Source organism: Poecilia reticulata, chromosome 2 (genome assembly GCF_904066995.2).
Source record: "Poecilia reticulata chromosome 2, P_reticulata-male-v2, whole genome shotgun sequence".
NCBI lineage: Eukaryota > Metazoa > Chordata > Actinopteri > Cyprinodontiformes > Poeciliidae > Poecilia > Poecilia reticulata.
Window position 1 is genome coordinate 10,703,629 of NC_088831.1, and position 24,027 is coordinate 10,727,655.

At 42.9% G+C, this 24,027-nt stretch overlaps 2 protein-coding genes across 5 annotated transcripts; both read right to left on the reverse strand.

Annotated features, from left to right (window-relative positions):
• Positions 1-194: 194 nt before the first annotated feature.
• trim25l (tripartite motif containing 25, like) lies at positions 195-13,732 on the reverse strand. Of its 4 annotated transcripts, none has more exons than XM_008428855.3 (16): positions 13,007-13,728; positions 8,994-9,804; positions 8,032-8,127; positions 7,584-7,817; positions 4,013-4,172; positions 3,575-3,607; positions 3,450-3,485; positions 3,275-3,364; positions 3,155-3,196; positions 3,014-3,076; positions 2,129-2,302; positions 1,925-2,029; positions 1,762-1,797; positions 1,619-1,687; positions 1,443-1,508; positions 195-963 (listed from the first exon to the last, which is right to left on the reverse strand). In XM_008428855.3, the coding sequence occupies exons 2-16, from the start codon at positions 9,612-9,614 to the stop codon at positions 389-391; spliced, it is 2,400 nt and encodes a 799-aa protein (XP_008427077.2). In that variant the 5' UTR covers positions 9,615-9,804; positions 13,007-13,728; the 3' UTR covers positions 195-388. The 4 variants fall into 4 exon arrangements, with proteins under 4 accessions (XP_008427077.2, XP_017165987.2, XP_017165989.2 ...); XM_017310498.2 differs by having other exon boundaries at positions 8,994-9,901; XM_017310500.2 differs by lacking the exon at positions 3,014-3,076 and having other exon boundaries at positions 8,994-9,901; positions 13,007-13,732.
• Positions 13,733-13,780: 48 nt separating this feature from the next.
• Positions 13,781-22,094, reverse strand: cpo (carboxypeptidase O). Its single transcript, XM_008428882.3, has 9 exons — positions 21,961-22,094; positions 21,768-21,813; positions 21,586-21,687; positions 21,393-21,497; positions 21,122-21,238; positions 20,758-20,848; positions 20,474-20,676; positions 19,102-19,186; positions 13,781-19,028 (listed from the first exon to the last, which is right to left on the reverse strand). The coding sequence occupies exons 1-9, from the start codon at positions 22,026-22,028 to the stop codon at positions 18,772-18,774; spliced, it is 1,074 nt and encodes a 357-aa protein (XP_008427104.1). The 5' UTR covers positions 22,029-22,094; the 3' UTR covers positions 13,781-18,771.
• Between the last annotated feature and the right edge of the window lie 1,933 nt (positions 22,095-24,027).

A 24,027-nucleotide genomic window follows, 5' to 3' on the forward strand; every position in this document is an offset into this window, starting at 1 on the left:
TTCTGTCTTTTTACAACTGGTAGCAGCGGATTAAAAAATACCTGAACTATGACCCCAAATCCCAGAGGAGTTGAAAAGAAATCTTCATGGATAATGGCCTAGTCAAAGTACAGTTGAGAATCTGTGGCCAGGCTTCTTCACAGAAGAGATGCCCCCCAAATAACTTAAGCTGACTCCAAAGGACTGAATACAAATGCATTCCACACTCAGATTTTATTTGTAAAATTTGACTTAAAACTTTCAATTTTGCACCAATTTGTGTTGATCCATACATTACATTTTAAAGAAAACAGGGTGAAGGGGATGGGGACTGCATTTGAATCCTTATGACCAGACTCTAGATAGTTTTACCTCTCGGTTTAATCGTTCAGTGCTCTGACCCGCTGCCTCACAGCGGACAGATCTTAATGCTGTCGGAGCTGGATGAGAACTGCCCCAGGGCGAAGTCCAGACCCACCCCGACCCCGCACCCCACTCCAAACGTTGCATAAATGGGCTGGGTGAAGTTAGCCCTGAAGCTGTGGAGGTGCATCATGTTGTCTGCCACACTGTAGAATGACAGCATCCCCGCCGACAGATCGGCGTAGACGCCCAGGCGGGGTGAGTAGGTGACGGGGATGTCCCTCTTCTCGTTGGCGTGCATGGCCGAGCAGCAGGTGTCGGACAGCTCCAACGTCCAGGACTGGGCGTTGTAGCCGAGGCCAGATCGGGCGTCGTTGCCCTTCCTGCTCAGCGAGCCGTAGGCCACGCCCACTGAGGAGCCCCGCCCCCTCCACTCCACCTCCCAGTAGGAGCGCTGGGCCTGCAGCGGGCTCTGGCACATCACCTGGGTCCAGCCGTCAAAGCGCTGGGGCGTGTCGGCGTACGGCTGTGTCGAACCCTGCAGAGTCGCCTTGGTGTTGCCTTCGGAGAGTACCAAGCGCTTGTGAGCTGTGTAGGGGTCAAGGGTCAGGATCACAGAATCTAGAAGAGTTAACCAAGAGAAATACTTTAAAGGCATTATACGTTTACAGGTGTGTGGTGGCATTTTATATCACAAGAACAGTTATAAAAATGCTATAAATATCAAATATGAAACAAATATGGGCCTCTGTCTCTAAGAAACTTCTGGTCTTTCGGCCTACAGGAAGTCGTCGCAACATGGCTCCTCTATTAACCAGCGTTTCACTGAGAAGACGTTACACTTGGTGTTTGCTAATTGCTGCTGGCTAGTCTGAAGGAGCTGAGTGTGGGAGGAGCTACGTCTCAAAGGCAGGGCTAGATCTAACCAGGTGTTTTGCACAGCGGAATAGTTTCCATGGAGAGTAAAGGATTAATCAAACATGTATAAAAGAATCAAGGGAAAACTCCAGATATGTTTTTGATGATGTAAAACTGAAAAAAGAAGATTTTACATAATACTGCCCCTTTAAACAAAATGTAGCTTCACATCTTTCACTCACACTGGAGAAACTCCTCTCTGGATCTCGGTTCTGGTGCCTGGATGCTGTCGAGGTTGATTTCTCTCACTGGAAAAATTAGCAGTATGTCAATGAGTGAGCAGATCTTATGGTTTAGTTATTATTGCAACATATAAAATCAGATATATTATTAAAAAGAGGCAACGGTGTTGGCTCACATGCAGGAAAAGCTGGAGCTTGAGTCATGGCGTTCGGCAGAGGCGTGTCCAAGAACAGACCTGGGTTAACTGTCCAATGAGAAACCACGATTAAACCTCTAAACTATGAGATGTTTACCAGGGATGAAGAGCAGCCATCTTACTCTCTGTTGGTGTTTCTAACAGATCTGCCATCCTGCCTGTTGGACCAAAGAATTAAAAATGAAACTTCTCCCTTGTGTTCAGCTTTAACCAAACTTTAACCGTTTTGTTTTCTGAAATAAGCAAATTGGTCAAACATTGATGGGGGAAGCGTTCGGGTCTTACCAAGGTTTCCTCCTGCGGCTGCGGCGTCATTAACCGAGGTGGCCTGGTTGGCGCCTCGTCGGTGTGAGCGAAACAGGCTGGTGATCGACGCCATCCTGCTGAACGCTGCATAAAAACAGAAGAATGTTTACTTACTCTTTATAAATGCTGCAATGTTCAACTTCTGCCACATGGTGGCGACAAAATGCAACAATATGATTATACCGCCAGATGAAGCAGGAGCTGGAGAAGGAGCAGGAACTGGAGTGGGAGTCGGAGTGGCTGGGATTGGAGTCGGAGTCATAGCTGCAGGAGGGGCAACCGGGTTTTGACTAGACCTGCTCCATAGAGACGGGCCCCCTCTGCGGCTGGGGGTGGGGCTGGGGTTAGACTCTCGCTCTGTTGGGATGGAGATATGAATGTTTCCACAGCTTTGAACTTTTAGTCTATGATGTTAGGATTATATGTGAAAGGCAGAAAGTAGTAAAGAAATTTGAAGGGGAAGAAAAATTTTTGTTTTTTAAATAAAAATTTGACAAGATGTTTCTACTTGAGCTCCATGAACATAACTTCTAAAGGGGATGTACACTGCAAATCAAGTTACTATGTTACCTTCAATTGCTATAAAAATGCTTCATATATTAATATACATCTAATATAACTTAAAAGAAATTTGACTTTGTAGCTTAATGCCTTGAAATTGGGCCCGTGTCTTTAAGAAGCTCCTGCTCTTTCTGCCTTCAGGAAGTCATCACAACATTTCTCCTTTATTAACTGTTTAAAAACGTTTTTAACAGCGGTGAACTGAGAAGTAGCTCATATAATGACCTCCACCAGGTGTTTGCCAATTGCTGCTGGCTAGTCTGAAGGAGCCGAGTGGAGGAGTTGTGGTGCAGGGATGAAAACACTCCAGGTATGTTTTTGATGAGGAAATTACATCATAACATGATGTAGAGCTAAAAAAAGAAGTCAATTTAACATAATAAATTAGATATAGGTTTGGACTACGCCATTCTTTGCATGTATTAATGGTTTCAGTTCCGTTTGAGCAGGTCATGACCTCCAGCAAGAAGTGAGGAGATTTTTAAACCCCAGCCGGCGCCCGCTTACCAGCCTCTCTCTCCTCTCGTCTCCGTCTGTTCCCCATTCTGGGTGAATTTGTGTTTCCTCTGTCTGCAACCATTTTGAAAACATGCTGATGTGTTTCTGCTGACAGCATGAAATTCAAAAGCATTCTTTTTAAAATCTCACCTCGAGGGGCGTCCCTGCTCCTCACGTCAGCACCTCTGAGTGCTGTTGGACATAAGAACCGCTCACCACCATGTTTGACCGAAATCCTTTCACATTAAGGTTCTTAAAAGCGTGGCGTACCTGCTCCTTGTCGATCTGTACTTCGGACATCCAGTGTAATGGTTGAAGTCGGGGTACGGGTGTCTGTGTTTTTACTCAGCCCAGAAAACACTGGAAAGCGGAGAGAAAAAAAAACACCTGTCAGGTTTATGAAAATACTTTCTGAAGAGTTCATTAGAAGTAGAAGAAAACTCACAATCACGAAACACTTTTTTCCCTCCCAACCGGCTGGCTGAAAAAGATCAGAAACCGTAACTGTTGGGTTAAAAAAAAAGCTATAAATGTTCTGTGATGGCAAAAAGGACAACGCTCTGTACTTACAGTTTCCCAAAGTGAACAGTTTGGTTTCATTGACTGAAAGAGACCAGATGAAACGGTTATGACTTGAAAGAAAAGGACAAACACAAAATCTTACCAAGTATGTTTGATCCAGTTTTTAGTCCACTTGAAGTAAGACAAAACTAACTTACAAGTAACTTTTCAGCAAGAATTATGAGCTTGTTTCCTTAATATTGGTATAAAAAAGTACTTATTCCACTGGCAGATTATTTATAACTAAACATTTTTTCCACATTATAAGTTAAACAATCTGGAATGTTAAAGCATTTTTTATTTAAAACAAGCTCAAACTTCTTGCTGAAAAGTTAATTGTAAGTTAGTAGACTTGAAATAAGACGCAACTAAGATAACTGAAGTAGAAACTGGACAAAAACATTTGCTACGTTTTCGTGTTTTTGTGGAGAGGTTCTTCTGACAGACCTTGCTTGTTGATCTTCCCCAGTTCCTGATTGCACAGATCCTCCACTCGGTCCCTGAGGGCCAGCACCGCTTCCCGAACAGGTTCAAAGGTCGCACTATGATTGACTTGCACGGCCGGCAGGTCGCCGCATTCCAGGGGACTGCTCATGGTGTCGCACGTCTGAGGATAAGTAAACGGCTTTAGAGGAAGTCTGACGACAATCAACACTAATGGAAATGTTTTCTCTCATGTTAAAAAACTTTAAGAGCAAATTCACAATGAATGCTATCTCAAGGTACTTTACAAAGAAAACAATTTAAATTTAATCAAACATATATTCCAAATTATTCTAGTTATGAAGCCTTGGCAAACGTTCAATCTGGAAGGCTCTTTAACTTCACCTGCCTCATCATTCAGCGCCTCCTCTTCACCCTGGACCTATCAATGGTGGATCAAGCCTCACTTTAGCCAATCATCATTCGAGCTCCAGTTGAAAAGGACCTCCCGGCCACGGCCTCCTCCACTTACCAGCTGCAATCATTTGGAACGCATTCTCCATGTCCTACTCCGAGTCAGATTCCCCTCCCGGCTCTCTGTGCCTGGTTGGCTAAAGCCGATATTACAGACGTGTTTAAAATCATGCCCATGCATCCTTCTTAGTGGCATCGGCTGGGAGCCAGATGCTAAATATTTTTTCGCACGCCTCAAGTTTGGATGCAGGAGCAGCTCTCATCGTTTCAACACACTGTCAGAAGCTCTCTGCTGGATCCTCAATGTTTTTAGACTCCCCTCCGTGCTGCATCTCCTCGATGATTTCCTGCTCATCGATTCCCCATCCTCCTCCCACACCTCACTCCAAACCCTGAAAGATCTCTTCCTCCACGTTGGCATTCCACTCTCTATCGATAAAACTTTCGGCCCCTCTAAAAGGCTAGAATTTCTCGGCATTAACCTAGACTCCGAGCAGATGCTAGCTTTTCTGCCAGAAGAAAAATTATCCCACATTCGTCAGATCTCCCGCGGCCACCTTTCATCCCCTGCTCTTTCTAAGCGTCAGCTCCTTTTGCTTCTCAGGCACCTAAACTTTGCCACGTGTATTATTCCGCCAGGGCGTTCTTTTATCTCCCGGCTTCTTGACCTCGCTAACTCAGTTCCCCACCTGTTCACAGGTCACTTTAGATGAAGGCTGCCGCTCCGATCTCTCTTTCTGGTCTGTACTGTTAAATCACTGGAACGGCATCTCTTTTTTCTACGATGACATCCTCTACGCCGATTTCATTCAGTTCTACACAGACGCCGCTCCTTCAGCGGGCTTCAGAGGCTTCTTCCAGGGCAGTTGGTTCGCCGTGAAATGGCCCACCTCCTTCCCCTGGTCCGAATCCTCGGCCTTTCATGAAATTATCCCCATAGCAGCCGCTTGCTGCGTCTGGGGACATTCTTGGGTTCGCAAGCATATTGTCGCTTTCTGCAATAACACCGCCGTCGTGGAGGCCATCAATAAACGTCGCTCCTCATCCAAATCCCTGTCTTTTCTACGCCGCATCACGCGGCAATCTGCGATTCATAATTTCATACACTCTGCGAGTCACGTCCCCGGCCACTCTAATGCCATCTGTCTCGCCTTCAATTCCAGATCTTCCGTCATCTCTGCCCGTCAGCCGACCCTTTCCCAACTCCAGTGCCCTCCCTAGAGAGCCTCCCTCTGGATTAGTTCCCCCATCTCTTTTTCCTCTGTTGCAGTCCGCCAGATTCCATATTAAGAATGGCCTAGCTCCCTCCACTTTTAAATCCTATTCTTTCGCCTGGTCCAAGTTCATCAAATTCTGCTCCTTTCACAGGGTCTCCCCGTTGCCCATTTCTGTTAGCACTGTCCTGGCTTTTGTCACTTACTGCTTCGAGAACCTCCAATTTAAGCCCTCCTACATTCGTAGCCTTCTAGCAGGCGTCAATTTCTTCTCACAGCTTCACCAGCCCATCCCTTCTCAAAGCCTTTTCTCTAACCACACCGTGAAGCTACTTTTGAGGGGTATAAATAAATGGCAACCTACCCTCCCAGATAAGCGCAAACCTATTACTCTTCCTAGTCTTAAAGATCTGCATGTTACCTTGCAGTCACGCCCTTATTCTCCTTATCTTAAATCTCTCCTTTCTAGCTCGTTTCTTTTTAGCTTTCTATGGCCTCCTTCACCTGGGCGAATTCACCACCCCTGATAACCCTTTCGTCCCTTCTAAGGATCTGGCAGTTTCCGACCTCAAGTTTCACCCTGATTTTTACAGCTTATCCCTCAACATTCCAAGGTTAAAGGCGCGTGTACTATCGGCATAGCTAGTATCAACGACCCGTTCTGTCTCTGTCGTGCTATGTTCAAGTTTGCTCTTTCAAGACGCAAGTTAAGCTCCCCCTTCTGGGCCCCTGTTCATCACTCCCGAGGGCTACCCCATGTCCACCACCTGGTTTGTTAAGCACCTGAGGCTGCTGCTAGCTGCATGCAATTTCCCACCCAGTCAGTTCTGAGGTCACTCCTTTAGAATAGGGGCTGCCACGTCTGCAGCCGCACAGAGCATTCCCGCAACGACCCTTCAACAGCTTGGACGGTGGTCGTCCTCAGCATTTACCGCATATACTCGTCCAGACCTCGCCTCTGTACTCGCAGCTCAACGTTCTCTCAGTGCCTAGGTAAAGCACTGCGCATTAACTGGCTTTGATCCACCAGCTACCTCTCATCCAACCCCTTGCGGCGTCCCTTGTTGGCCCCCATCTATCCTACTCCTTATCGTTCTTAGGTAACCTCTTCCTCACATCTCCTGTCTGTCACCTTCTCCTTTTCGTCACCTCCTATATAAAAAAAAAAATTAAAAAATTTTTTCTTCCTCCATGCATTTCTCCTATGGGCTTTGGCCCTCACTTTGGGGGATTACATTCCTATGCAGCATCAGGAATGTTTATCGAGGTTATCAAAGTTCCAGCTCGACATCCCCGGCAGGGGCCTGAACGCCAAAGGATTTTAATGTTTATTAGTCATTAAACTTTCTTTAATCGCTTTCTTTCTCTGTCCCAGTCTCTCCAGATTGAAATCTAACTGTACTGTATGCTCAATTAATTATCAAACTAGCTTAAAATGTTTTACCTAGGAACCACAGCAGGTTGTGTCGTGTCAGTGTTATATTTTAAGCTAATATTTTAATAATCAATATGTTTCATCACATGCTCTTAGATCATATTGCGTTGAAATTTTTGCATCAACTCAGGGAAAAAATATGATTTTTACACAATGTTATCACATTGTTAGAATGTCATGTCAGCTCTGTCCTACTGTTAACATTATAAAATCATCTTAAATTAGTTGTATTAATCTGCGTATTTGTGGTTATCTTTTTGTGTGTGTGTCCTGTTTTATTTTTCTAATATATTTGTTTTTTCCTCATAAAAATGATAGCAAATGATCAGAGAATATTTCTGCTTTTTAAGTTGCAACTGGTTAAAAAAATAAAACAAAAGAATCAGAATCAGCTGATTTTGGAAATATTTGCGTAAACCACATCTGAAAAGGTTCTCTGCTACAGACACCTCTTTTCATGACTGATCCATACCTGCAGGTAGTAGATGTTGTCCGCGCAGTCCGCCAGGTCCCTCATTTCTGTGTCCCTCTTCCTCCGCTCCCTGATCTCAGCCTCCAGGTTTTCGGCGACCTCCTGGGCCTGGTTCATCTTCCCCAGGCTGGCCTGGTCCAGCACCTCCTCCAGCAGCTCCTGCAGCCGCTCCACGGAGCGCAGCAGCTCACCCAGAATGTTCTCCGTCTCGTCGTGCACCATGTCCGCAGAGCGCTGTTGCCAAGATTGGAGACCCACTCACCAATTAGCTGTTGTTTTATCCAGACAGCAAAATGTGGTAATTAAATATTGAATTATGGTAAATTGACGGTGGATCAACCAAACAACATTGAAGTTGTTCAAATGGATTCAATTTCTGTCTAACCACATTTCAACGATGGGTACTTTTTCATTCTGGATACTAAGTTTATCTTGCAGTTCCACCAACCTTCACTCCTTCCATCATCTTCTTCATATCCTTCAGCTCCTGCTCCCTGTGTTTCAGCTTCTGCTGGTTGTCTGCTTGGATGTCTGACAGCAGCTTCTGCACAGGGATGAACAGAGTGAAAAACAGGACGAGCAGAAGGAAGCGGCTGGGTACAGTAGTGGCTAGGAGGAGCGGTGTAATGGGACAGGAATGCTGTTAGGAATGCATTCAGCCTGGCTTTAGTCATTACCCAACAAAAGGTGCAGAGGAAGGACACGTCAGGCAGAAAGCCGTTAGATACAACAATAAGCGCCTCGCAGGAGGGTGGATTCTGGAGTTTTACTCCCACAATGACTTGTAAAAGTATTAATATACTTTGAAGTTTTAACATCGAGACCTTTGTTGTGTTTATTGAGACAGACCAACAATAAGTTGTACAAAGTGTTGAAGAAAAAAGATCATGATGACAATGAAAGGAGTTAAAGTTCAGATTTTAGTCATCTTCACGATGAGATCAGTACTGAACCTTTTGGACCACGTTCAAAATGCTAGAACATTAGCATTGTACTGTTGGGATGTTTCTCTTTAGCAGGAACAAAGAAGCTGGTTAGAGTTGATGTGAAGATTGATAAAGCTAAATAAGGGACAATACAGGAAGAAAACCTGTTGGAGGACATTGAAGACTTGAGTCTTTGGCTGAGGTTCACCTTCAACCAATACAGCCAAAGCTCTAGGTTCAGATCAAACTATGTTGATGAGTTAGAATGGCCTAGTTTAACTGAGAATCAATGGCAAGACTTCATCCAATGTCACAAAGCTTGAGCCATTCTGCAAGGGAAATTGTATTGACTCAAGACACTACTTTATGTTGGTCTCTTACAAAATCCCAACAAAATGCCCTGAAGTCTTTGGTTGTAACTTGACAAAATGTGAAAAATACAGAGTTTGAGAATAGTTGCCCTCAGAAATTGTTTTTTACGCACCTGTCTCTCCTGCCGTTCAGCCTTGGAGGACACACACTCGTGGTCTTTATGCTGATTGCTGGTGCACAGCCAGCAGACAAACATCTTGCACTGGCGACAGAAGAACTCCTGCAGGTACTTGTGCTGGGTGCAGATCTTTTCCGCCAGATTGCTGGTTGGTGGGATGAGCTCATGCTGCTTGAGAGACTTCTTGGTCTGGTGAGGCTTCAGGTGGGTCTCGCAGAAGGAGCTCATGCACGCCAAGCAGCTCTTCACAGCGGCACGCTGCTCCCCTTTGCACATGTCGCACAGAACGGCTCCGGTGGACAGCCTGGACTTGGATCTAGAGGACAACCCGCGAGTGCTTCGGATGGAGTCTCGAACTTCTGATGTGAGGGCCCCTTTGCGGAGCTGCTCCACAGCCTCAGCCAGCATGGTGTTTCTGGATAAGGGCGGCTTGGGGCAGAAGGTCTGGCGGCACTGGGGACAGCTGTAAATCCCTTTGGGGTCATCCTTGCTCCAGAAGTCTCTGATGCAAGCCATGCAGTAACTGTGTCCACAAGGTATGGTGACCGGATCATTGGGGAGATCAAGACACACAGGGCAGTTGAACTGCTCCTCCGTCCACAGCTTCCCACTCATTGTGATTTAGCCAAATACGAAGAAAGCCCAGAGATGTTTAGCTGAGAGTCCTCAAGATTAAAGGTTGTGCGCAGTCCAGATTCTCAGGAGGAAAATGTTGAGTCTTAGGTGAGAGAAAGCAAAAAGAAGAGATGGGTGGGGCCAGACTCACCAGGCAGGTCTAGCTGGGGAAACAGGTGTCGGCAGAAAACTGCTGAATGAACAGAAGGTAAAGGTGCAAGTGTCTGGTCATTGTCCTGTTCATGTGATGCAGGACTACAGGAAACATTCAGATTTAGGTTTCTTTCCTGGTCACAAGAGGGAAGATTCAGATAGTAGATATATAATTAGGAGAGTTAAAAGGAAAAAGTCTTGGCTCTTCAAACAGTGAATCACTATAAGAGCAGTTACTTTAAGGAAAATCACAGCAACACCCTAAAGAATGGTAAAATGAGTCAGTCATGCTGGTTTGGCTACTGAAGAAGTATTCATTCCCTTAATTTACTTAGGTTTTTATTTTTTATCACAATTGTTTCAGAAAATCCAATAAAGTACATACAAAGATGCTAATATTAACTTCTTGCTGTGTGTAGCAAGCTAATGATGTATCAGAGTTAGCAAATAATTATAGCCTGTAGGCTGTCAGTTTGTGTCCTTTAGCTCAAGCAAGCTTAGGTTATACAACAACAATGATCTAAAACTCCACCTCTGAATACATCTGTGAAATAAAAAGTTACAAATTAAAATCTAGGATTATATTTTTTACTGTAAATGCGTAATGGCAGTTTGTTGTTGATGGGTAGAGTAACTAGTTGGAATCATATTTTTTTATTTAGTATTGCTAACATTTGGGCTCAGTGGTGGCTAGGCTAATCCTAGTTAGCCTAGCCTAACTAATTGTAGCATAACCTAGGCTAGGCTAACGCCAGTTAGCCCTTGTGTTTTCATCACCATGCCACAGCTAACAAACATTTTAAATTACTCTGAAGCAGACGCAATACTGAGCTAGCAGAAAACTACCTACTAGCTAATCCAGGGTTTATTTATTTTTATTTTTGGAAATAAAAGCCTTACAATGAAACATAACTTTATTATGAAACTTGTACAATTTAAATCTGGAAACCAAATCAGTCTCATTAACCTAATTTATGCAAAAAGTATTCAGAATTAAATTTTCTTTCAAGTAATGTGTGAATATTATAAGAGAGAATTTCATTTTTTCCCCTCACAATTTGTAGTGATTTGACACCAGAATCATAAACCTTTGAGTAATGAGTGCTGTGTTGTTTTGATATTCCACATAAAAACGTTTTTTTAGTATAAAAAGATAAACATAATCTACAAGTGCCTGTTCCTGTGGGAGAAAACTCAACCTGTTTGTGCGAAGCAACACTTGGCTTTATCAAATCCTAAATCCCACAATGGTGTCTTTCTTTTGCTTAATCACAGTAATGTTTGTCAGAGCAGGTTTTGCATTTAATTATAATGAAGTGTAGGTGAAGTGTTTACATTTTCAATGTTGCATTACCATACAAAATGCTTCAAGAAGGCCTGCGGTTGTTGTAAATAAGAGGTTTTGGATTCATCTACTACCAAATGCTGTGAATAGAGATCTGTTTGAATTGTTCTGCTAAAAGAAACTAGACGAAGGAGATGGTATCATGTGTGACAACAAAATCACAGTAAAACAGAGATGCACCAATATTATGAAGAAAAGACAAAATTGTTCACTTATAACAGTTAGCATAGTTAGCATTAGCTTTTCCAACAGCCCGGATCAAAAAGAGCAAGTCTGATCGTTCCGGTTTTGTAACTGATGGAGTAAGACTGTTAGAGGGAGCTCCTGCAAATTGTTTTTTTCTATAAGGTGCATTTGGGCTTTTTCGTGTACTTTGCCTGTCCTCTAAATTTTATAACGACTCCAATACAGCTCAGGTTGCCTCCAAAGCCCAAAAATACGAACAACTCCACAACTACGGCGACGAGGCCTGATCTTCCGCCCGCATCCCCGCCTCAGCTTACTGAGGCCGATCCACCGCGGGGCTCGGCTAGTAGGCGACCGCCTTCGGAAGAAACGTCTACAGCTCGGAACGTATATTCCCCGGACTTTAAGGTTGAACTCCTCAATGCACTTCCTGAAGAGATGGTGGGCATTTTCAAGACTGAATTGGAGACGGCGTTGACTAACAATCTGACCCATATTAAGTCGGAGCTGCACGGCAGCTAAGTGCTAGCATTGAGGCCATCAGGTCGGAGGTGGATGCATTAAGGGTGACAGTCGCAGACATGGAGGGACCGCCGTCTTCATGCACTGATGATGGGGTCTCACTCAAGAGCACTTTTGGAAGAGCTTTCGGCGCAGGTCCTCGCTCTTGACAGTAAATGTGAGGACTTGGAGTCAAGATCTCGGCGTAATAACATTAGAATCATAGGACTACCGGCAGTGGCGCAACTACACATTATTCAGGTGGATGCAAAAACATAGATCGGCGCCCCCCTCCCTCCCCCCGACCGAGGGAAGGAACGTCAGGGTGAAGGAGCGACGCTCACGCGACGATACGTGAAGGGTACAACTCGCTACATTTACCTCGTTATGTGCGCGAGGTGAAGGAGCGTAAGGCGCGCAGAAGTGTACGGAAAACATCATCGGCGCGCCGCCCCCTCCAGACGGGGTTTTGGCGCCCCCTCTGGTGCTGCGCCCCTATGCGTTGCATACCCTGCATACCCACTTTTTGCGCCACTGACTACCGGAGGAGCGTAACCCAGTCAGCGCAGACACGATTTCCACCCTGCTTAAAGACGCCTTCGGCCTGGAGAAGGAGCCGGTTGTGGACCGGGCGCACCGATCTCTACAGGCCAAGCCGAAAGCTGTGTGAAGCTGACACCCCACCCACGTCAAAAAAAATCCAGCAAATAGTCTGAATGGTTAGTGCTTCGTTTGTGCAGTTTTGGTTTCTGAGATATTAAAAATTATTTTTTTTTAGGTCATCCAGAGTTCACCACTCCCCCATATTGCTCCAAAACAAACCAAAGTCGGCTAGTTCGTTAGTGCAGGTTTGTGCCGTTAAAATGTTTGTTTGTGCAGCTTTCGTTTTTGAGATATTAAAAGTTAAAATGTTGGCCGATTACGTCATCAGCCGCCCCCATTTTGCTCCAAACGTCAACATTTTTGCTTTACCGCCGCCACCAACTGGTATGTAGTGTGGACCACAATGTCACCCAACGATTATATTATACAAATGACTAAATCTGATTTTACTTTATTTGGTGCGTTCAGAGTTTAAGATTCAGTCGATCACATTCACCCATTAGGGTGAATTTTACTATAATGCCACAACTTATACTGTAGTCCCTTTTCTACAAAAATATAGTAACATCAATTGCATAAAAACGACACCGAAAAGAAGACTTACGTGACAAGAATGTGCTGGAAGACAACCAACGAAGAACTAAAACAGAAAGTACCGCCTGCAGCAGGTGAAATTAATTGTCCCCTAATTGGGTGAATGTGATCGGCTGCCCAGTGAGCGGCCTCGTCCCATTATAGCTCGTTTACATTATTACGCGGACTACGCCGATATTTTACAACGTGCCTGAGCCCAGCAGCGGTTAAAAGTGGGGGATTTCACAATCTCTATCTTCCCTGATTTTACCGCTCGGACCGCAAAAGCCCGTGCAGCCTTCAATGACGTCAGACGCCAGCTTAGAGAGGTGCCGGACATACGGTTTGGGCCTCTGCATCCAGCTCGTCTCTGCATCACTAAAGCAGGTGTCACGAGAGAGTTTACTTCACCTGTGGAGGCGACTGCCTTCGTGAAAACACCTTTCATTCTTGCATAGTTTAATTTGTTGTGAATGGAGCCGCTCATATTGCTCGGTCCAGGCCGGCCGTAGGCAGAAGAGGGTTAGGCGACATGTAATGTGTCTGTTCTGTTCTTAGCCACACTTATGTTTACATGTGTTTGCAGGAGCTTCAGCTGAGTTGGAGTGAATCGAGGATGACTGTTGGGTACAAAATCTTAAGTTTAGTCTTTAGGCTCATGACTCCATTTGGAGTTTGAGCTGGTATCCCGTCGTTTGGGGTAGTGGTAGGTGCCATCTGGGGGAGGGGGGTGGGATGTGTCAGTTCAGAAATATTGTCTTGTTTTCTTTTTTTTTTTTTGCTTTTGCTGTTGTTTTTTGTCCTTTCCTTTTTCCCATCCTTGTGCCTGGTGCGTGGGGGCGGATTCTGGTTGCCTCATCAATGTTAACGCATATCTCACATGGCTAATGCAAACAACTCAAATGTAAGATTTATCAGCTGGAATATTCGAGGTTTAGTGGGTGCTGTCAAGCGGAGTAGGGTATTTTCTCATTTAAAGCGTTTGAAACCTGACATTGTTTTATTACAGGAGACCCACATGAGAAATAAAGACCAGTTTAGACTTAAGTGTCCTTTGGTTGCAGAGGTACTCCACTATAGTTTTAATTCAAAGGCTAGAGGGGTTGCTATCTTATTAGGTAAATCTGTACTATTCACATTGACCAAAACCATCTCAGACAGAGACGGCAGATATCTGATAGTGTTAGGTTCTCTATTCCATGTAAACACCCTGCTAGTCAATGTATATGCTCCTAATTTTGACAATCCATGTTTGACGAACAAGTCGTTTGAAATTCCACCTTCTTTGAAGGTAGAATCTTTGGAGGGGACATGAACTGTACTATTAATCCTCAGTTAGACCGTTCTAAACCTGTCCTAGCCCAATCGTCAATGGCTAGAACCCTACATAGTTTCATGCTAAATAATGGTTGTGTTGACCCCTGGAGATCTTGTAATTCGAACAATAGGCAGTATTCTTTTTATTCACATGTTCACCAGACTTTTTCACGCATAGATTATTTTTTTGTAGATGCTAAATTTATGCCTAAAGTATCAAATGTTGCATATCACCCTATCATTATTTCGGATCACGGTCCTGTCTCTCAATCTTAAGATTTCACCTGGGCCTCGCTATCCCTCTCAATGGCGATTTAACACTTCACTATTATCAGATGGTAAATTTCACAAATTTATTACGGATGCAGTAGAGGATTTCATTGCCTTTAATGACTGATTCTGAACCAATCTCTAGGGCGCTCCTGTGGGATTCTTTGAAGGCATACCTACGTGGTCATATAATTTCATATTCTGCACATGAGAGGAAATGGAGGATGTCAAACATTTAGAAGCTTACTTCCGAGTTGGAATTGGTTGACCAACAGCTTGTAGCTGCCCCATCTGACAGTCTTTCAAAGCGTCGCTTGGTCTTACAAACTGAGATGGATCTCATTACAACTAATGAGGCAGAGCGCCTTTTGCTTCATTCTCGTGCTAGGTACTATGAATATGGCGACAAGCCCAGCAGATTACTAGCTCACCACTTGCGCTGTCAAGCAGCTTCACATTTAATATGTCGTATTAAAGACAGATCTGGGGACCTGCAGGACTACATGCAGGTTATTAATTCGGTTTTTTCATCATTCTATGAGTCCCTGTATAAATCTGAACTCCCATTGGATTTGACTGATATGCATATGTTTCTAGACGAGCTTCAGTTTCCCCCTTTACACTCAGAACTGATTGATCACCTAGAATCTGGTCTGACTGTTCAGGAGTTAAATGCTGCTTTACAAAATATGCAAAACAACAAAGCTCCAGGACCCGACGGGTTCCCAGCTGATTTTTTTTTTTTAAAGCATTCCAAGCCAAACTGATCCCATTGCTTCATTCTGTCTATGTTGAGTCTCTGACACTCGGCTCACTTCCCCCTTCGCCAAGACAGGTTTCTATCCAGCATTCTCTTTAAGAGGGACAAGGATCCTGACCTCTGTACCTCTTATAGGCCAATATCTTTAATGAATGTGGACACAGGATACCTGTTTGCTGTTTTAACTAAATTTTTAATTTGGTAAAAATTTTATGTCATGGATATGCCTTCTTTATACACTGCCCTGTGCCAGTATTATTACCAATAACAACCAAACCGGATACTTCTTTTTAAATAGAGGTTGCAGACAGGGCTGCCCCGTCGCCCCTCTTGTTTGCACTTGCAATAAAGCCTTTGAGTATTTTTCTGAGAACTTCTCCCAGTGTTAATGGAATCACCAGGAGTCATGCAGAACTAAGGCTATCGTTGTATGCAGATGATTTGCTTTTATATTTCACCGATTCAATAGGAACCTGCCCCACAATTGTTGAGTTCTTTCACAGATTCGGCCAGTTCTCAGGGTATAAAGTTAATGTCGCCAAGAGTAAATGTTATCCTGTTAACCATTTAGCCCTGCAGCTCTCCCAATCTGATGTTCCTTTTAAGCTAACTAAAATTGCTTTCTGGTCCAATTCAGTTGATATACCCTGGTGTCAACTAGAAACACATTCATGTCCCTCAGCCTCACTTTTGGCTTTGCTTACAGGTTCAACCTCTGAATCCTTCTGGCCAAACCAATAACCTCATAGTTGTAGATACCTTGAGAATATGGTTTCAGTTTAGGAAACAGTTTAAATTTACAGATCCTATAGTCTTGACCCCACTTTTAAAAAAAACCTGGTGTTTACACCTGCTCTTACTGACCTGGCCTTCTCCTTATGGCAGGATAAGGGACTAAAATGTTTCAAGGATTTATATAGGGAAGGGTTGTTTTGGTCTTTCACTGATTTGGCTTCTGAATTCGATCTCCCACCCTCCCATTTGTTCAGATACGTCCAGATAAGGGCCTGTGCAAAATCCTTATTTCCCAACTTCCCTCAACGACCACCTGAGCAGCTGTGGGGCAAACTTATACAACTTAACCCCTTGCAAAGGTCTTTAATTTCAAAGATTTATAACTCGATTCAATCATATGATGTCTTTTTAACTACGAACACTGAGAGCTTGGGAGCATGAACTGGGGCTGATTTTTGATGATCATTGGTGGGAGGCTGCCCTGACAGCCATTCGCAAAACTTCTATATGTCCCCACCTGAGCTTGATACAGTTCAAAGTGGCATTCAGATGTCATTATTCAAAAACTAGGCTGGCACAGATCTACCCAAATGTGGTAGATGTTTGCGACTGCTGTGGAAGCTCACCCTGCAATCTTGCACATGTTTTTCACATGCTCAGCCCTCACAAATTTCTGACAAATTTACTTTCACACCATGTCTGTTGTACTTTCGAGAACTATTGACTCTTCAGCTCATACTGGTATCTTTGGACTCCCAGAGCAATATAGTCAGTACTCCGCAAGAGAGTTGGAAGTGATAGCTTTTACCTCTATGATCGCTAGGCGCCACCTTCTCTGTAACTGGAAATCAACTAGAGCTCCATCCAGCACAATGTGGATAAATGAGGTCATGTCCTTTTTGAAAGTTGAGAAAATTAGATATACAAAAACTGGAAACTTGGAACAAATTCTACTCTAAATGGCAACCATTTATTGAGTTTGTTGCTTCTTTTTTTTTTCTTTTCAGAGGTGTACATGTGTGTTTAGGTGTGTATATATATGCATGTGTTTTTACTATTGGTTTTATTTCTCTGTTTTACTATTGTTGGTGTTCTGTGTGTGTTCTTTGTTCCTGAAAATATGCATCTTAAAAGTCAATGGTGTAAACAGTTTGTTTATGCTCAACACTTTTACACCCTGGAATATGTAAACACCTTTGTTCCATATGCAAAAATATCAATAAACATATGAATAATAAAAAAAGGCAAGTCTGAAATCATCCAGTCATTAATAAGCGTCAATCAAATTGAAAATCTACCAATTTCTGCCATCTGCCTATTTCTTTGTCAACTTATCTTGTTGTGTATTCTCTTGAGAATCAAAGCATGGTGCTGGAGTTGTGATGATATGGGATTCCTTGCTGTTTAAAACCTCAAGAAAGTAAAGCAATGCTCTAAAGCTGCTAAAATCAGATAGTAAACAACTACCGAGAGTTATTGGTGTTGAATGGGCTGTTAAATCATGGAGAGCACTCGATCATTTTTAGTAAACCCTGATGTGGAAATAGCTACACTTGGAAGAGCGTTATCTTTTTTCTTTTTCATGCCATGACCCTAATTTTGAGAAACAGAACTTTATCTTAAGAATTGAGGAAGGAAAACACTTGTGGTTTCCTGGTAAATATGGCCCTGATTTATGTCTCTGACAAAGAAACTTGGGAGAAATGTGCTAACAGAGAAGTGCAGCAGGAAGCTGGAGTGCATCTGGCGAACATCACTTCAGTGGTAAACTCTATCAAGCTTTCGGAGCAAAATTACAGTCATGAAGCATGAAGCTGGAGAAAACCGAAGGGACTAGAAATGTGTGGAGTTTTGAACATCTTACATTCATCAGGCCTATCAGGATTTAGTTTTTGTGATTTTTTTTTTTTGCCATTAAAATCACAGTTTAGAAATATTTGTACTTATGTGTGATGGTAAATATGACTTTTGTAACTTGCTGTATCCGTCACGGACTATAACGAGAAGACTGAGGCAGCAGTGAAGAAGGAAGAAATACTCCCACCTGCAGGTGGGAGTTAGCAGTCACTTAAACCTGCAGTAAGTAATTTTATTTAAAATTTTTTTTATTGAAGCTGTCACTATGTCTTGACAATAGAGTATGAGACAGATAATCTGTGAAAAAAACTGAGTTTCCAACAACCAATCAGAGTCAGGAGGCGGGTCTTCTTAGTGCTGTCAATCATGCCCATGTGTGCCCTGCTATGCTAAGGCTAGTTAGCATGACCACCGATTACAGCAGTAAACGGTTTTCTTGTAAAGGCAAGTTGTTTCTCTTCCATTAGCACATTTAACAGCAAGTACATGAGGATGACTGGCAGCACTAAGCCCCACCTCCTGGCTCTGATTGGTTGTTTTGGGTGCATTTCTTCAGACAGCAATAGTAGCTCAGAGAGGAAGTGGAGAAGATGGATCTTCCACAGATTATCTGTCTCCTAATAAGTTTGAACAAATATGTAAAAAAGCCTACATTTTTTAAAATAAAAGTTGCATCCTGCAGCCTTTTTGGGGAAAATTTGAAATAAACCCACATGTAGGAGATTAAAGAGTTAACACTGTAAAATCTTTATTTGTAAAAATGCTTGTTTTGATGTAGTAATCGCGCATTTCTGAGCCAATATTTTAACCTAACAACTTCAAGCTTCCATTTTACAGTGTGAGGTCTGCTTCTCTGCTCACATCAGGTTGACCCCCAGTACTAACAGCATGGTCCAGACCGCCGCTGCGACGGTGGCTGTGGCGCCGTTAAAGGTCTTGTCGTGGGCGTAGGTGATGATGTGCAGGGCGCCGCTGTAGGCCTCCTCGCAGGTCGGCTGGATCTCCTCCTTTGGGAGCTCGAAGCCGTAGGTGCCGTTATCTCTCAGCTCGAAGGTGAAAGTCAGGGGGATGTCCTGCATTCGGGCCCAGTCTCTGGACGAACCAGAGTTGGCGTCTGGAGAGAGGATTATGCTGGTAAAATCCTTCAAACCTGTGCTGTATAAGTACTGAAATAATTTCATACATACATAACACAGCTGGAGAGGTTCCGACTCTGTACTTTTCCCCATGGACCTTCCAAATGGCTTCAGCTGCTCCCTCTCCCACCTTCATCTGAGGAATCAGGAATATTCAGACAACTCTTCTCATTGATTTATTAGGCAAAACATAAAGGAAGCTGTTTACCAAACAAAGAAACGCTCTGGAGCTTCATCTGTATTCATGACTCCGTCCTGTTACTGACATATATTACGGTGAAATGAGCAGAGAGATTCGGCTCAGCTGTGCTCGGCGCCAGAGAACGGCAGCGCCGGCCATGCACAAACACTTCGGCGGGGGAGTGCGAGAACACGATGAGGAAACGCTGCGGCCTGGTTTTAGTCACAGTGGGCCTCGACAAATGCCAACTGTTTTATACGGGATCGGTTTTCATCTTGAGATTATGTGTGCATTCATACTAGATCACCAAAATTGCTCATTTTTGCTTATATTTATGGTTTAACTTTCAAACTTTAGAGTAAAGAGCTGAGCAAAGAATAGGAAATTAATGTTTGTGATAGAGCATAAAATACTTGTGTTAGTATTCACAAACCACCTGCGAGAAAGCTACAGCTAGTCGTTACAGGAAGTTAGAAAAGTGTATGTTTAAAATGCTGCAAAATGGATTGGATTCACTTTCCAGATTTTATCTGAGGAAATATTAGTGAATCTGTTCATAGCCGCCATAATGTTTTTGTATTTGCAGATTATCAAGACTGAATTTAAATCAGCATTACCCTAATAATGCCATATGCAGAAATAGAACTGACTGTAATACTTAGTGTTTGGAGTTGGCCAAAATCATCCTGTGAAATGTGCAAAATCAGAAAAATGTAATCAAAATGAACAAAAATAAACATTTGAAACATCATTCTTTGATACGTTTCACATGTTGAATTCAAATACTGGGATAAATTAACTTTTCTATGGTGATTCAGAGAACTGAGAGAACTCAGTATTCATTATCCACTCCTCTGTTGAGTTTAGCCAACCTCAGAAACAGCAGCACTGCCTGAACGCTTCCCTATGCATCATAATCCTGTCTTGCACAAAGTAACTCTTGGCTCTTTTAGGTTATTACCTGCTTCGTTCCTAGTCAGGCTCTCATTCTCTACTTACTGTCAGCTTCCTCCTGCTTGTTCCACTTTGTTGTTTACAGATGAGGGATACGATGCATGTCATTTATTTACGTAGAGCAAATTTATTACATATTTCCTCATTCACAATCAACACAGACCTAAATATCTCATGTAACCTGACAGAATGCAAACAAAATGTGCACAACAACAAAAGCTCCTAGTGCAGATGGTCCTGCACAGCTACAGAGTATTGCATGTGCAAAGCATGCATGCATGTAAATACCAGCTCATCGTAGTTGGAGGCGGTGAAGTTGGGGTGTCCGTAGGGAATCAGGAGCAGCTGGCCGTAGGAGTGGATGGTGAGGAAACACAGGAAGTCTTCCTTTCTGCTTCCAACAAAGTAAGTTACGGCCTGGGCCTCAGGTTCTGAGATGGGCCCTCTGCCGGGGTAGATGTTTGAGTTGCAGTCAGACGACACTCCGACGGCTGTGAACGAAAACAGAATCAGTCGCTGACACAAACCAGCAAGCTGCTTCACAACGCGCAGCTCGGTGATGAGACACTCACTGCCCCAGTTGGCATCAAAGTTGCGGTTGAGGTCGGTGCCGTAGCAGTCGCCCGAAGGTCCCGGTGACCTGTTCTTCCTCCACAGTCGGGTCTGAGCAGATCAGAGTGTTCAGTCAGTTGGGTCTAAATCCAGCAACGCAAGAAATTAACCACTTGACATTTTTCTAAATATTAAACCGCTGACGTCTCCTATACTTTGGGCTCATCGGAAGTCATCTTCTTCGATGATTAAACCGCAAATCATTTTTACTCGAGTGCCCTTTTCCTAATAGCATATCCTCTCATATCCTGCTCATGTCCAGCTTGAGAGCTTTGCAGCAGATCAACCGAATTTAATTTGATGAATATCCATCCAGATACTGACTGAGGAGTTTGTCCAGGAGAAGATGTAGCCGTCGACATTGAGCACTGGCGTGATGTAGAAGTCCATGTTTGTCATCATGGCTTCCATTTTAGCGTCTGTTTTGTACGTTTGGAGAATCTGATTGAAAAAACCCAAGAAAACAGATTGAAAGAGTTTAATTCTCCATAAAATGGCAAACGTTAACTCACATATTTACTCACAGATTTAAACAAACAGCATTAAAGGGGATCATAGTAACTCTGGAGGACCGTACATCAGACGGTTCTCTTACCTGTCTAACAAAGTACTGGCAGAACGCCGGAGCGATCCATTCTCTGGCATGAATACCACAGTCCATCCAGATGGCTTTCTTTTTGGCGTCAGTCTTCATGCCAATCTGAAAAACCAGTTAAAGCGCCTCTAAATATCAGCAGATCCCAGCCTTTTCTACCAAATGCATTCTTTAAAACCTGAATCTGGTTCACCCTCATCAAGCTAATCGTCCTGTTCTCATAACTCTTCCCATAATCCACTATGGTCACAACATCAGGGTATTCCTTCGCCATCTGAGCCATCCAGCTGCTGATCTATAAGGTGGAACATCAATGGACTTTAACCACACTAAACGTGTTTTATTATGTGTGAAACAACGACCAGGTTCTCTCACCTCCTCCATTGGATGGTATTGGAAGTAATCATACTCCGCTTTGTTGCTTAAAGCACAAAATACATGAGAATCTACATTTTGCTAAATATCAGAGCATATTTTTAGCTTAAATCTGTATTCTGATTGAGAATATTTTGGTAAAAACCAGTATGGAGTACATAAACAGGAGGAATCTTCCTGAATAACAACCCACCTCTCCAGCGTCAATGCCCCCACTGCTAAGAGCAACGGCACAAAGCTCAGACTCATCATCTTCAGCATCTTCACTTAGTCAAATGAAGCAGCTCGTTTGTTACTGTCAGTCTCATTTCCCTTTACAAAGTCCTAATGTACATGTTTATCTGATAAAAGTTCACCTTTGCCTCTGCTGCAAAATGCTAGCAGCCTTACCACAGTTAATATTTAATCTTTTATGAGCCTACGTTACTTCACACTTGTTATTATGTTTTTGTTGGGTTTTCTTTTGGGATAGTTATTGAACAGGTCCTTGTAAACTTGTTTTCAAGATAGTTAGATGACTTATAAAGCGCTGTAAACATGTAGTTATTACTTAATAGATGCAAAAGCATCTATTGGTGTTTTTTTATTTTGCAAACAAACTAAACCAGTCATGTTTTAGATAAAAGCTAAACATCTGGTCGGAATTGCTAATGGTGGTGCTTAGCAGCCAGGCTAATGTCTGTTAGCAATGCAAGCTAATTATTTTTCAACATTTTATACAGTTAGGCAGTGCTTTAAGCGAGCTGGTACAAAACAAACGAAATGCTGAAACTATTGAAATGCACAAAGAACAAAATTCTACTATAAACAAAAACCAAATACAATTTAATATATTTATATGGCAAAACCATTTGGGCAAGATCTGAATTTAAGTAAAAAAGTAGGAAAAAATGTAAAGGAAATAAATATTCAGGAAGAGGAACACAGCAATAAACTAAAGGAAAGAATACATTTTGAGAAGCGTTACTAAAGTTTATCTCCACAGGAGGAATAGCTTTTTTTTCATTTTCAGATCAACATGATCAGATTAGATGAGATACAAACATCAATTATCATTCATCTGACACAAACAGTATCACGGATTCACTAAAGGAAGAGGGCAAAGGTCCACACCATATAAGATTATCCTGGGCCATGCAAAAATATTCACACCCCAGTAAATGTTTTTCACATTTTGTCACGTTAAGTATTCCCACAATCTAAACCCAGGTGCAGATTTTTGTTTTTCCATACGTCTGTTTGATACGTCTAGAAAATGAAGAGGTTCTCCTGGCTCATTAATTTGCTCTGAAAGCATGAAACTCTCAGAAGAATCATTTCACTGAGAAGCCAAGCCAGGCCCAATAAGCCGCTAACAGATGTGTGATGATCAGAATCTGTGACTGAACTGGTGGCATAAGAAATATTTACATATTCATCGCTTCTGGAGTGAGCAGCAGGTAGCAATCAGCACCTCTTGTGCAGCCTCAAATAGGCAAACACACTTTGCCAACTGTGGAACAACAGCAATCCTTTAAAAAACCCTGAAATCGGGTTTATTTTTTGTAGCAGTCCATTTTTCAGGAAGCTGGTAAACCTGTCCAAAACCAACTGGACTGTGCTACATTAACCAGCTGTTTTTGGTTTATTATTGGTGCTAAATTGCACCTAAATGATGCAAAGCATGTTTTTATTGTTTGTGTTCGTGTTAACCTAAGACACTTAGTGGTAGCATCTTACCAGCAGGGGTCAGAAGAACAATGCTTGGTGTTAAGTACACTGTAAACGGCAGTGAAATATGTCTTTCTGCAGAAGGAATGGAGAAACCGGTCAGACATTATGGGAACTGATTGGAGGTCAATCATAAAAGGCAGCCAGTCAACGGCCACAAACATAAAGTTGGAGCTACAAAACATTTTACATCAAACTATATTCAAGTGTTAGAATGGTCCAGACCTTAATTCAAGAGTTAGAAATCACTGTTCACATGAGTTTTAGATTTCAGATCTGGCTTTACCTCTTAAACTTGTAAGGTTTGAACTTAAATCAGTTGGACGACAACTGATGAACGTCGCAGCGGGAATACCAAGTCATCAAGTCACTCAACAGGGAGTTTTCTGTTTACATGATCAGCAGCTTCTCCTTAACTTCTTCAAAAATGAAAGGCCTTGTGATCCTTCAATGACTGATGCATCGACCCAAGAAAGGTTTTTCCTTTCTAGGCCTCTGTGTTGATGATTGCTTTCCTTGATGTCCTAAAATCCATAACATTTCCTTTGCC